General features: G+C 36.7%; 1 protein-coding gene across 1 annotated transcript; it reads right to left on the bottom strand.

Moving 5' to 3' along the window:
- Window positions 1–6783: 6783 nt before the first annotated feature.
- Window positions 6784–15414, bottom strand: LOC139118863 (2-acylglycerol O-acyltransferase 1-like). The gene is made up of 4 exons (XM_070682381.1): window positions 14685–15414; window positions 11908–12082; window positions 10762–10961; window positions 6784–9719 (listed from the first exon to the last, which is right to left on the bottom strand). Exons 1-4 carry the CDS (start codon window positions 15232–15234, stop codon window positions 9565–9567), a joined length of 1080 nt encoding a protein of 359 aa, XP_070538482.1. The 5' UTR covers window positions 15235–15414; the 3' UTR covers window positions 6784–9564.

The raw sequence follows: 15414 nt of genomic DNA, 5'->3' as shown, positions 1-15414 counted from the left end.
GAAAGAAATTTTGGTCGGATTTGTTCAGCTTTCCCGAATAAAGTCCGCCAGGTCAGCATTCAGCATGGTGTCAGTCCCGCACTTTATTGCCGAACCTAGCTGGTTTTAAAAAATGTCGCGGGTCCTGCTTTTGACATATGTTCAAGTTCTGGAAAAGTGCAATGTCATTGAGTTTTTCCCGTTCTCGCGATACTTAGGCGGCGCTACAGTTTTCTGGAAGGGGAAGCTAACAAGCACATGTGCACAACGATTTGTCCTCTATAATAGGAATAAGCAAAGCAAAACATGCCAAAGTTTCAAGCGGATGGAAAGTGGAAGTATCCAGAGAGAAAGGAGATTTGAAATTTCAAACGATGAATTATATGCGTCTTTAGTGCCTGCTACCGTAGCAATGAAGATTACACAGAAACAAATGGATGATTAAGCGAGCTTTACAAACACACACATGATATATGAGCGTGAATATTTTTATCGAATTATATACACTCATTAAAAATGTTAGGTACGTGCGTGTGTCAAAAATGTGCATGTCTGATGACGAACGTATTGTGTGTGTATATGTATGTGTATATGTTTATATATATATATATATATATATATATATATATATATATATATATATATATATATATATGGGAATGAGAATGTATATATATATATATGGGAATGAGAATGGGAATACATCATACATTCAATTATATTTGTCACCTATCACTCGAGTTTCATGAATTCATTAGATTGGTATATTTCATTTTATATTTTATGATACCAGTATATTTGTCACCTATCACTCGAGTTTCATGAATTCATTAGATTGGTATATTTTATTGTATATTTAAATTGATGGCGCAAATACAGCGATCTGATTGGTCGAGACTTGTAAAGAACTGTGGTATACGGCACATGCGCGAGCTCTCGATCGGCAAGAGCAAAAATAAGAATTTCAATATACATTTATGATATAATAGCAGTAAAGTACACCTAGCGACGGTATACTACTCGATTTTGACCAGTTCACTTCATTTACGCACTCGCTATCGCTCATGCATATATGTAGTGAACTGGTCAAAATCTCGTGTGTATACTGTCGCTAGGTGTGCTTTATTGCTTAATTTGCCATAGATGCTTACATACATACATACATACATACATACATACATACATACATACATACATACATACATACACGCACACACAAATACACATTTATACATAGACAAATATATATACATACATATAAATATATACATATATATATATGTATATGTATATATTATATATGTATTATATACATATATATATATATATATAGGCTTATATATATAGGCTTATATATATAGGCTTATATATATATATATATATATAATATATATATATATATATATATAGATTTCTGTGTGTATTCACATTTTACGAGAAAATACTTTGATACAGATAACTTGGAGAACTTTTATACAATCTAGCATTGACATTCGCTAAGTACTCTCTTATACTGACGATACAAGAACTCGGTTTGACATATAAGCTTTGCACTTTTTGTACATTGAAAAAAAAATTTATATATATATATATATATATATATATATATATATATATATATATATATATATATATATGTATATCGACTGTGCTTTTCCAGTGACTATCTTGATTTCCCAACTTCTTTCAGCCATTTAGTGTCTGATTGTAATCAAATAATGTTCATAATTATCAATTAAATTACATTTTATTCGTGTTTTGTCGACTGCACACTTCACACCACACTGTACGCCTGGCACTCTGTTTTAATTCTAGTTGTGTTGCTCAGCAACAGGTGCTACCGGCACCCCTATTGGTCACCAATCATGAGACACCATGTGATACCAATACTTTCAACATACTCACATATACACACAGCCATAGCAGTGCTTCAAGAAGTGGGGCTGATCTTATCGCAAATTTGGCACCGACAAGTATGGAAGAACCATTCTCACTGAGAACTCCACAAAATCCTAATATTCCGATGAAATTACGTTGGCAGCGTTATTAGTAGCCGGTTCTGCCTGATAATGGTTTACACACTTTCAAATCTCGCCGAACGTTTCTGTTACAGGTGTAGTTGTCGGCATATAGACGTTAAAGGTACACTGTTACCTGTTCCAATTTTGCCACAGTTATCATGGGAAGAGAAAATCTAACCAATCACAGATTTTAAGCGGGTGGTCGCTTTTAAAAAACATCGCCCTCGCATGGGCATTTTGAATACCAAGGAACGCCCCTTTGACCATATATGGGTATATTTAGATTACAGGTGACTGTACACCTTTAAGTGAGTGCTTAAACGCGGTTTAATCTATTGCGAAAAGCTGAACAAGATGACGCATATACTTGACGGGCAGAACAAAGCGACAAAGAATGTTTAAGCTACATCCTAGATCCTAATTAGGTGTGTAAACTTTCGCGGCCATACCTGGAAGACCTCTGGTAACACAAATACTGCTTTTCACCAAAGGCTATAGGCAAGGAAGTGCCAAATGAATTAAAACAGTGACATTACATACAAAATGACTGAGATATAATTACATTTATGAGCAATGTGCCGACAGTGCTATACCGTTTTACGGTATCAGTCACATGGATGTGTCAGTGACTTGCTTTGAAGGTAAGTCAGGGGTCAACGGGTTTAGTTTGATGGTGCAGAGGTCGATTGATTGACAAACTTGCAGAGACAATGCTCATAACAATGAAAACTTACGTAATCTCAGCTATGTAGGATGATATCAAGACATGATATCGTGTGATACACGCTATTCCATAGGGTACACACTCCATAACTCACAGAACACACCCAAATTGACCAAAAATGGAGAAAAGTGGCCAAAAACATCCGCAAATGTTAATTTCATCATCGTTTGAACAAATCTGTTCAATGAAGGTGTTCTTCAGCATAGCAAACTGCTTCCAAATTTGTAGAGGCCAAAACGAGTGCTACAAGAAAAATTTTGAAAACGATTGAGCGTTCGAATATCTATCCCCGAGGTGAGTTTTACTTTAATGATGCATTTAACCTCTGACAACAACAACAACAACAACAAATGCATAATTGAGATTGAACAATGCAAACCCTTTGGAGTGCAACATGTATGGCAAAGTCACTTCGAAGTCGAACACGACAAATTCTGAAACAATTTGCTCTTTTGCAGAAGAACTGTCATGAAACGTATAGTTATGACAGTTTTAAACAGTTTCTGGAGAAAATCTCACGCCCTTACAAGGAACCCCATTAGGACGGCGTAGGAGAAGAAATAATGACAGTAATCATATCAAGGACTTGATCCATACACTGAAATCCGTGTATCTTATTAATATTTGAGTTCCAGGAACTTTCGTATTCGTTCAACAGGCGACCGAGCGGTCGATACAGCTTGGAAATGGTGTTTTAGAGAAGAAAAAATGCCGCGATTCCATCAGTCTCCATTCTATAACTTACTCAACAAGTTTAATATTGAACGTTAGAAGACATTGGCCAAAAATTGACACATACTGTATGATTCCACCGCCATTTAATCAAAGCTGAATAGGTCATCCAAAGGCGCCGACAAAAAACTATATGTAAATGCTACAGAGCTTATGGTTTTGAAGACGTTTTGACCAAATTTTAAAAATTCGACGCTGTAACAGTCCACGTCCAAATTTTACCATAATACAAAGAAATCTTGATACCGCCATGCCCAGGAACTCATGATGAACAAAATTTGAAAAACTATAGGAAGAAATGAAACTGGAAGGAGGGACAGGTGGACGAAAAGAGGCGCTGACGCTGATGAGTCTATTGAATAAACTCCTCGTCACTGACATGTCTGATTAAAGCCACTCTAGACTTCCTAACCCTGGTCATTTCAGCCATCTAATCATGCAATACATTTAAGCCTCACTAAAGAACATTGTCAGTGGAGAATTCTATAGAGTGCTCTTCATTCTGAGCCCTGTTCCTTCTTAGTTACGGAAACATTCCGTTCACGATTTGATCAAAATCTGTACTATCAGGGGAAAAATTCTTTCCATGGACATCCTTAGAGCTGGAGAATCATGAATTTTTAACTTTTTTTCAATTGATCATATGTCTTGCAACCAGTATCCTTTCCTAGGGGGAAATCAAACTGTCCCCTCTTATTTAAAAATGAAAGTCAAACTGGTCTGATTGAACCCCTAGGGAAGCCCGTTATAAAATTCCCATTTTAATCACTGTGTAAAGTTTTTACAACAAATTGTACTTGTTGCTCTGTTCCCCAGAAAGACCGATCATGTGGTCATATTTTACCATTGTTGACAAAAATTGAAGTTTAACAGGAGCTTTATTAATGACCCTATAAAGTACCAATTGCTGAACAATTGCTGACTTCCGATTATATTATACTTTGTCTTTTACAGCCTTTTTAATTCTTGACAGAATATTTAGGTACAGTGGGAAAAAAAGTATACACTTGTAATGTTCTGATTCAAAAATATAAATCTGGTTCGTCCAGACTGCAGAATAGTGACGTCACGTTGAGCCGCACCATGTTGAGTATTTTGTTATTTCGGGGTGGACCAATTGATTTCTCGGGGGGGGGGGGGGTTGAGGTAATGGGTAATACTATGGCAACAAGTTTTTTTCACCCATCCTGGTAGCAATCTTTTTTCCAAAGGCTACCTTGAAACATTATTTTGTCAAATACGGACAAACAAAATCGCTGATTGGAATACTGTGGTATCGCGTACAGTACAATCAATTACCAAACATTCGGTTTGATTTGTACTGATGAAGGTTGCTCTTCTACAATTTTTCCTTCTCTGCATATAAGCATAAAGGGAAAGCATAAAAAATTCTGTATTAATATGTAGTAAAATTGCGTTTAGATATTTCAGTAAAAATTTCAAAATGAATAAATTACCATAATTAAAGTCTCGTACTCTGTTTGTATTTTTGAAAAGCAAGTAATGATCAACTGAAGGGGTCATTCTCTAAGAAAAGTTAGCATGTTAATTCCTTATGTCAATTCCATCGGAAAAATTGAATATCCTTTTGTTTCATGAAACAGGTGCAACTGGTCTCCCCACTTGCCATTACATTATTCTGTTTTGCTGAGGAAACATTCTGTGGAAAATTTTACAATCTCAATCAAGTATAGTTTTCCAAATCATTTAAAGTGGGAATAGAGAAGAATGGTCTGCTTAAAAGTTCATTTTCAGAATTTTTTAAAACTTGTATACGAATCTTTGTCCATATGGGAGACTTTGTAGACTTCCCCAAGGAATCTTCAATGGTACAAACCATAATGAATCATGGGGTATCTTCAGTGCAGTGATAGAGTCACTAAAGTTGGAAATGACCAGGACTGGTGTTTAGAGTGTGGGTGCACCATGCGGGCCAGACTTGATTCAAGTCTGTGACTTGTTATTGTTTGAGCGGGAAAAAGGCGATGATTTGTGTTCTGTCTTCATATGAAACGTGTGAGTGGGGTGAACGCGCCGAGTGGGGCCCGGATGCACGTGATATTGGGTATAGTTTCGCCCAGAATCACAGGTGAATCCGGCAGAAACTAACTCACTACTGCGCGGACTCAAAAGTAACAGGTTCGATCGCTAGGAAAACTAGACCTGGGCTGCCAAATTTCAAATAGGTTTGTATGAAATACAAGAGATACAAGAGACACTGTTACAGATGATTTCATTTTTAAAAATTCACCGACTTGAATGTTGTCTACATGCGGGCCTTTCCAAAAACAGATCCTGACACTTCTCAATTATTCAATACATACAAATCATGAAATTTGTTACCTCTAACTATTTGCAATTTCCTATGACTTTTGTCCTCACTTTTAATTGGTAATCATAAATTTTCTTATAAACAGCTTATGTAGTTCTTGTTAAATTCATTTTCCTGGTTCCTACTGATGTTCACATTCATGTACTTCAACTTGTTTGTTGTGACAAAATTAGCTGTGCTGATTTTAGGATAGCGGAGCTTTTCAGAATATCAAACAATATACTGCCGAAAATGCTTTTTCTGATTGCTTGAAGTTTGTTTAAAACGTTTATAGAAAATTGTTGAACAACAGTTTTATCAGAACAAAATAGTCTTTTAACCATTTTTCCTGATGTACAGTTAGCTTTTTTAGGTTTAAGTATGTTTGTAAAGTTGTTTTGAATGAGATAATGTTTTATTAAATTGCATTTATTCTTCAAATACTATTTTCAAAAAAAATGTAAAACACTTTTGCTTTCCTATAATGCTCCACTTTATGGTCATTGGTAAGGATTTATGGAATCCGATGTTATTGTTCTTGCATTGCCTTAAAAGTTTTCACCATTATTTTACAACGCATGATGTTAGCTTTATGAAGTGTTTCTATGATGCAGATTAATATATGCTGTTTATTTTTAACCGGGATGTTGAAAGTGTTTACAAGTAAGTTAATGTCAATTTTATGTGACAGAAGATTGGCGTTAATATAATAAAATGTGCAATGAATATCACAAAAAATTATTTACTGAGATATGTGTTGCAGCTGAGAAGTTTTGTTTTCTTCGTTAAATAATTTATCAAATGACATACAAAATATTCATCATTGGCATTACAAGTACTTTCTTTTGCAATAAAATCCGTTCAAGATAAAATGTTATACTTTAACATACATATACGTATCAAACTGATATTCGACAAGCATTGACAATACTTTTATCTGACGCTTAGCAGTAATGCATTTGTAAACAACTTGCAATTAATAAACAGAATACAAGTACACATGCCTGCTCAGGTTTCTCTTTTGTATATTTCCACTAACCCATTCATGAAATATATTCTATGCAGATGATTAACTATCAACCTATCTATGAAAGCCGCGCCGTTATTTATCGCCGAAGGCGGCAGCTCCAGAGACCATTGAAGACACAGTCTGCTGTCTTAGGGTACATGACAACACATTATTTATTAACAGCCTTCCGTGAAGCAATTTTTTCCTGCCCACTAGGCAGACACTTCTTTTTCCTATAAATTGCCAGAAACAATTTTTTTCCGAAAATCCTCCACCTCACAAAGAAATTAAATGGTTCACCCCTTCTTTAGGAGGGAAAGCGTCGCCAGTCAAATGCATTAAAGCCAAAGACGTATAGGATTTGGGACCCAGTTCTAAAAGTGCGCCCTCGCTCTCTTACGATGACATCAATACTATTAAAACTGACAGAAGTTATATGACTGAGCCAATCAGAAAACAACAACTTACAGCTCCGTTAGCTGTAACTTATGACCTTTATGACCTTTACCGGTATTATGGTTCTGTTTGCGAAATACATTCCTTGTTTAACTGCCGAAACAATGTCGAAATACCCAATATTAAGGTGGTATATACAGTCTGTAGGCGCATAATGACCAACGTTGTTGTTTCTTTGGACCAGAATTTAGCCGACTACGATGCATTTGCCGACAAATTACATTGCATGTTGTAAAGAACAGTTTACAGTGTATATACTTTAAAGATATAAATAAGAAAATGTATACGCTTTTACAGAGTGAGGACAGCCATGATTCCTGTAACATAAAAATTTTCTTTCGCCGCACAACCCCACCATGTGGGGAATTGACAGAAGAAAGGAAGCCCCAAGAAAGCGTCACATTAATCAAGATGTCTTGTGTAATGCATTATGTAATAAGACAAATCGTTTTTTCTTCAAATTTGAATCTTAAGTGTAGTAATGGTGCAGTAAAGAAGACAGATCGTTCTTTCTTCGTAATAATTTATTAATTAATTTATTTACCAATATAAATTATTTACCCATTGATTTCCCTGTAACTTCAGGTGCAGCCAACGAACAATGCACTTTTAAAAAGGTCCTTACTATGATAAGATATATTGTGCATGACAAATAATGTGAATTGACTAATTTTAAGTCAAGAGGGAAATTAACTAGCTGTTCATAATTTGCCCTCCCACAGAACATTTTTCGACTTACCCTCCCACACTCAAACTTCATTTTTACCCACTCCCCACTTATTTTTGCCTGTTTCCCCTCCCCACTGTGAATTTTTGAAGCTCCCTCGCCCCGTGGCGAAAAAAAACTTGCCAATTTCCCCTGCCCTGGAAACAATTCCCCTCAAAAAGTTTTTCGCCAAGCCCTGTCCCTAGCAAAATCAACCGATATCCACCCTGCCCGACAAAAAAAACTAAAATTTGCTCCCCTACCACCTAAAAACATGTCCCCTGCCCTAGCAAAATTAAAATTTCCCCTGCCCTCAAAAATTGCTCCTGGAATAGCTTTTTCGATGAATAGCTCCGTTGGCTGCATCTGTAACTTGTCCATCTGTTCATCAAGAGTAAGAACGTTTTCGTTTCCATGCAGTGGATGACTACTTTCAACTTTATATCGATGTTTATACTAAAACTTTGCACTTCGAGGTTAAAACCTTTTCAAACATCGTTAAAATCATAGACCCTCGAGAATTTAGAACCTCGAGAAAATTCTCGAGGGTATATGTTAAAATGTGTGCCGTCTCCGTTAAAACTTGAATTTAAAAATCAACAGATCAAAAGATAAAAGGACAAGGGAAAATATTATACAAAAGTACAAAAGTTGACAGTGTAACTTGCGAACTTTACATTGCCTATACTTACCCTTATCTTGGAATTGCTTTTATATTATGTTGCCAGATTATTTTATCAGTGTTTGTATGTAAACACTGAAACATTTCGAAGTCTTCATTCATTCACAAATTGCCTGGCAAAAATAACCCTGTATTCATATTTATTTGTATTGTGACGCATTGGATAATAGCTGTAATCTGTGATAAAATATTAATCCTATAGGATACTACAATCAAAACAAAACATTCTCTTGTTGTCCTACCTAAATATGCCCAAATATTAAAGGTATACTGTCACCTGTTCCAATTTTGCCACAGTTACCATGGAAAAAGAAATCTAACCAATCACAGATTTTAAGCGGGTGGCCGCTTTTTAAAAACAGAGCCCCCAAACATGGGCATTTTGAATACCAAGGAACGCCCCTTTGACCATATATGGGCATATTAAGATTACAGGTGACTGTATACCTTTAACTGCTAGCTACTAACTGTGCAAAATAGCAATCTTCTTGTTGACAAATGACTTCTAGTTCGGGAAAAGCTTCAGTTATCGCAATAATGTCGGATATGACACACATACAGGCTTCACCGACAACTTGTGGCATTCACGACATGATGCTTGCGGGAGTATAACAAGAACGTCACAAACTAAATAAAAAATATGTAAAAGAGGTAAAAACATAGAGCTACGAGGCCTTGAAATTCCAGAAATGCGAGTAAAAAGTCTAATGAAAATGTTTGGCTGCAGCTTTTTTCTCTCAGGCGGAAAAAAAAGGATTATTTGAAGGCCTTGTTCGAAATTAAAGCACCCATTTGGTCGTTTCCAAAGTTTTAAATTCACACGTCACATGGCTGTGATCAAAGGTATCGCACTATATCGTGTGAAGCGAATGTTCATTCAGCGGCCTGAGAAAATTCTTACCGAACCCAGTGGTAAAATTTCCCGTTACTTCGAAGGTACGCACCTAGAGGATTACAAGTTCATTATTTTTGTAAAGTGCGTAATTCACTTTATGGTCGTTAAAGAGTTTGCGTAATGCCAGGACGTATGTCTCGTGCAGCCTGTTGATGTCTTCGATGGTTGGTTCCTTCACCTTGTCCACATGGATGGGTGCTCCAACTGTACATGGGTGAAGGGCAAATGATATTAGCTTATGGTCTGAAAAGGGAAACCTAGGTTCATTGAAAAACCTTTTTTTTATTTCATACATACATACATACATACAGACTGACAGAGATAGAAAGATATACATACAGATAGATGATAGATAAACAGACAGACAGACAGACAGATAGATAGACAGAAAGATAGATAGATAGATAGATAGATAGATAGATAGATAGATAGATAGATAGATAGATAGATAGATAGATAGATAGATAGATAGATAGATAGATAGATAGATAGATAGATAGATAGATAGATAGAAAGATAGTTATACCAGACCTGCATGTTCTAACATATTTAAGTTCGCACTACCGTTATGATATTTCGTAAATTTTAATGACAACCTAACCGTTTTCAAATTTCAAAACTATATTTATATCGGATTCCATCATGAGATAATCGTTTAGAATCAGAGATTTTTCAACCTGTCGTGTACTACGTAGTGAAATCGAAACCCGATCGCAACACATGAATCTACGTGAAAGGGCAAGGGGTGCAAAAATAACGTGTGGCGGGAGTCTCCATCAAGGGTATATATATAAATATATACCCTTTATATATATATATATATATATATATATATATATATATATATTATATATATATATATGTGTGTGTGTGTGTGTGTGTGTGTGTGTGTGTGTGTGTGTGTGTGTGTGTGTGTGTGTGTGTGTGTGGTCTAGGCAAAGTCTCGAACGAAAATTTCATTGGTCACTTCTATCGCATTTTGCACTATCGATATGGGTTTATCCTCCGAGTAATGTTTGTGGGCAACACAAACCTGAACATGACATACGCATGAGCCGTAACTTCAAACAAATTGTTCATGTACTGACTGATGGCTGGAGTAATTTGTCCAAGTTTATGGCTAATTGGAGTCGTCAGTAATAATGATATGCTGTTTATACTCGTAATCATAGACTGGTGATTTTGCGTTGACTGTCTGCTACTTTAGGACACTTACAGGACTGGGGTAGCTCCACTTGTAACTTACCGACACAGGCGATCTGCTCTCGCTGCGGCAGCACACCGAAGCTGTAGTTGAAAATACCGCGTCCCGTGAAGATGGGCGTGGCAAACCCACAGACTTTCTGTATTCTGTTCTGCAGGCACCGGAGGAAGGAGCCCTGGGGGTTGGCCACTTGATCATATATGTTGCATTCGCCGAAAGAATACACCGGTACAAGACGGGCCCTGGTATTGAAAGTAAAAATAAGATTTCACAAACAATCGTTCAATACGTATCCAAAGTTGTATCTTAGCAAAAAACGGGCTTCTGTTCCCTTTCCGCGTCTTTGTCTGATTTTATCCGTATAAAACACGATGACCAATTCAACATACAGACATGTATATAATATAAAATACTACTGAATTTTCAGAGCTTTCTATACGATGGTTGTTCGATTAAAGTTTTGTGATAGGTAATTGACCCTTTAATGAAGGACCAACGTAGGTGGCGTTTATATATATATATATATATATATATATATTTATATATATATATGTATGTATGTATATATATACATATATATATATACATATATTATATATGTGTGTCTGTCTGTCTGTCTGTCTGTCTGTGTCTGTGTCACACTGTGTTTAGTGTGAACAATGCATTGCTGTTTAGATGGACAATGCTGCAAGGACTTACAACGTGAATAGTAAGGGTTTAATAGATTGTTTATCAAGATGACTATAATTTTTCTGGAGGGTCTATGACAAAACATACGTGATGAGACAACTTAAGCAAGTCCACCGTTGGTGGCGTACTATGTTCAAGCATACGCCTTATCCATACATAATTGTCAGATGTATTAATCAAATTTTGTTAAATATCTACATATACCCTTGAATACATACATGCAACCATGCATGTATAAGTGAATACATACATACATACATGTATAAAACCATAAATCAATAAACAATCAAACATAACCATAAATATAAACATGGATACTTTATTAATGCGATTACACCTGAAAGATATACTATAATAATTTTGTTCAGAGGTTCATGATACCATAATTCACTACTGTGACACACCCAAGCGAAATGCATAACTTTGGTTGGACACTTAAGGGCAAAACTCATCCGAGCACATCTCGTGCCTGAATTTTAAAACAAAGGTTTCACATACCCAGTTTTGAGGGCTAATTTTATGAATCCTTTCTTTTCGGCCAGACAGACGGTACTTGATCCCTTGTGAGCCTCTAGCACCTCGGGTGCGCCCCCTATTACAATGGCGCAAGCGTTACCAGAACCACTTTGATTCAATAAATATTCTAAACTTCCTTTATAGCACGAAACCAGCCCTGAAAAAAAGACAAAAGAAAATGTTGTAGGGACTGTTAAGGGAAGCCTCACCTCAACGCAAACGGGACAGTGGACGCATCGATGGCACTTAAAGACACATTGCACTGATAACATCTGATTTTTCTGGCGTTCAGATATCCCTGATTGTATAATTTGTCAACATCATCGGTGAATTTTGAAAAAAATAAGTCACCTGCAATAACTTGTCGCTTCGCTGTCCTGATTTCGTTTGTAATTGATTTCATTCGACTATAAAAAATTCACAGAACAACTATATGTGGTTGTAAGCGCAGTAGATGGTATCACGTTCACTTGAATATTTCACCTGTGATAGGGCCTATAGTTCTCGCTACCTGAAATTCCCAATAGCTGCGAATTTTAAGCATTATTTTCATGATTTTATTTTCAAACCAAAGCTGGTTTGTGTAAATGTGCTAATTGAAGGACATGTATAGAAGTATCACTGCTCGCTGATTTGGACCCTGCCTACAAGTTTTAACAGGTTAAATAATAAACGGGTGCTGCACTCATAAAATGGCGCCCAATGGAAAAGTACAAAAAATGCAGCATTTCCTTCACATACACATTCATTGTGCTCATAAAGGAAACAAGCGTGATGCCATTTACTTGAATGCACAACACACGATGGCCAACCTTTTTATTGTTGTAATGTTTTTCTCTGTCACATGATTAGTTTTTGAAAATGGCGGGAAATCTAAAATGATGTTAAAACGTTTGAATTTACACGCCACTTTTGACACTTAGCTCTTTGGTAAGTAACTTTTCACGGTCTAATTTTTCTGAAAATCAAAAATTTAATTTTTCCCAATTCAGTTAACACAGAAATAATATTGCTGTCATTTTGAATTTCAAATATCGGTAAATAAATTTAAGTTTATTTATTTCCGTGGTGACAACATTTGAAAAGTAACCCCGGACTTTTATCCTTTGTTTTAAACTGGTTGAAAGTTTCCTTGAGTATTATTTTAGTATTTCAATTTGGAGGTGCAAACTACCTTAAACGCACTTTAGCGAGATTCAGTGTATTTGTGTCATAGAACAAAAATTATATACATTTGACAGCTATCGACTTTTTAAAGAAAAGCAGCCTGTCGTCTTGCTATGTCTTCGGAAAAATCATAAGTTATAGTCTTCGAAACTTCAGAGAGAGAGAGAGAGAGAGAGAGAGAGAGAGAGAGAGAGAGAGAGAGAGAGAGAGAGAGAGAACTGCATTCTCTTCATTTAAAAACTGTTGAATTGCATAAGAAACGGATATGTTTGGTTTTTTTTAATAAGTACACCTTCTGCTTAAGGTACTATGCGCCTCAGCCGTGAAATGCTTCAAATTTTATTCATTGACACACTTTCCTCCGTCATTCTCTTTCAAAATCGAATTTAAAAATCCGGGGTTACCGTGTAAATTTTGTTACCTTGGAAACAAATTGACTTAAAGTTACAGATATATGACATTCAAAATGGCCGCCATTTCCGTGTTTACTGTATGGGAAAAAATCAAATTTCGATTTTCACTAAAGTAAAACGGTGAAAATTTATTTACTCCAAGAGCTATCAGAAAAGTCTTGTAAAAATGTGACCATCTGACAAAATGCAGTATTATTATTGACAAATTTCTCCTTATGGCGACGAAAAATTCGGTTGCATTGATACCAAGCAAATTACGGTCCACCTAAAGATAGATTTTCGGCTGTTACTGTGCTTGGGATCTGAAAGATAATTTTTGACGCCTTGCGTGTTATTTTAAAGGGCCAGTAATGCTAACTTTTGATAATTTTTTCACCATTTCTGTTTCGAATGTCAACCATAATTCCTTGTTCTACTCCCAAACGTATGACGATATACACAGAATTCAGCTTGTCATCTCAGCCCGTACGTGTGTAAACTGCATTTATTATTGTTGAAAAATGAATTCTTGTCCTCACCAGAACTAAAATGTAAACAATAATGAGTTTTACACATATAGACGCTATGTTGGCAAGCTAAATATTGGATGTTTCAACATGCTTTTGGCAGTAGAATAAGAAATTCCAGTTGACATGCAAAATAAAAATCATGAAAAAATCATCAAAAGTTAGCATTACTGGCCCTAAAACAGCACTTATTCTGTGCAGAAACTAAATGCCGGCTGGAAAATACTTAAATGGCTGACTGAAATTTAATCTAGTGTACGTTTCTATATCTTGTGTCGGCACTGTTGTAGTCTTGTCCCTTGCTGGAGTATTTTTGCCTTCGGAAATTTTTGGCCTTCACCCATACTCTCCGGAGGCAAAAATATTCTGGCAAGGGACTAGACTAGCACATTTGTAATTGAAGTCACCGAGCACTTGATAATCAGAGAAATGCAAGAGAAAATATACTCCTATGAATAGTTCTAGCCTCCATGTGTAAATGTGTATTCAAATGGGGCCCCGTGTTACCATGGTAACAAGTATATATCAATGTCTGTGCTTGGCGCACATGCGCAATTATCACAAAACGTGTTATAGGTTAACCCTCGCCTTGTTTCAATGATTCTGTCCTTCGCTTAAAAAGTAACATTTGTGATCTGTTAACGTTAATCGAAGATAAACCAAAATGGCTTACCCGCTAGCATTATGTAATCGCGGTAGAAGGGGAACCAGAACTGTCCTTGTAGCGTTATCAAATACGAAGTGATACCTGGGAACTTCTTGCTAAACCCGGTCGCATCGGTGGCGAAGTTACAGAAAGCTCCGTGGCTCATGACGCCGTGGGGATGAACACCTAAAATGTAGTTGTGCGCCGGGTCTAGATCTGCTGTCTTGATCAGTGACACGGGGAAATAGTCTCGAAAGTACTCCCAGACTTTCCACCGGCGGACGCTGTCAATCCTGCGCCCTCCGCAGCTGGGCGTGTTCCAGTCGTACGCAAGCCACGCCAGGTAGAGGAGGACCAACCAGTAGTACCTTGTGAATAGTAGAATGTAAGCTGCGAGGAAGAGACAGCTGAACCCCATGGCCACAAAAATGAACGTGTATTTCACCACGGCCATGGTTTCCAGCCGTCGGTGCAGAGGAATGCTCAGTGGTGCGAACTCTATGCCTAGCATCTTCGCCATGGTACACTCGATCTTCAATATCTGCCTATAGAGACTATGACAGCATAGGGATCGCATTAAATCGGAACGGGTTAAAGGTCATTTTTGTGATACCTCATTGTGATTTTGGGGCCACATTAACCTTGGACGAGTTTTCGTACACAGTTGCGAAACATCAAACTGAAATACAGAGAAGTCTAATGTACGCTGATTACCCTGGACATCCCGACAAAGGATGACAGGTCCATTCTCACCATG

This window comes from Ptychodera flava, chromosome 19, assembly GCF_041260155.1.
Source record: "Ptychodera flava strain L36383 chromosome 19, AS_Pfla_20210202, whole genome shotgun sequence".
Taxonomy (NCBI): domain Eukaryota; kingdom Metazoa; phylum Hemichordata; class Enteropneusta; family Ptychoderidae; genus Ptychodera; species Ptychodera flava.
This window is presented reverse-complemented; position numbering and strand designations above follow the sequence as displayed.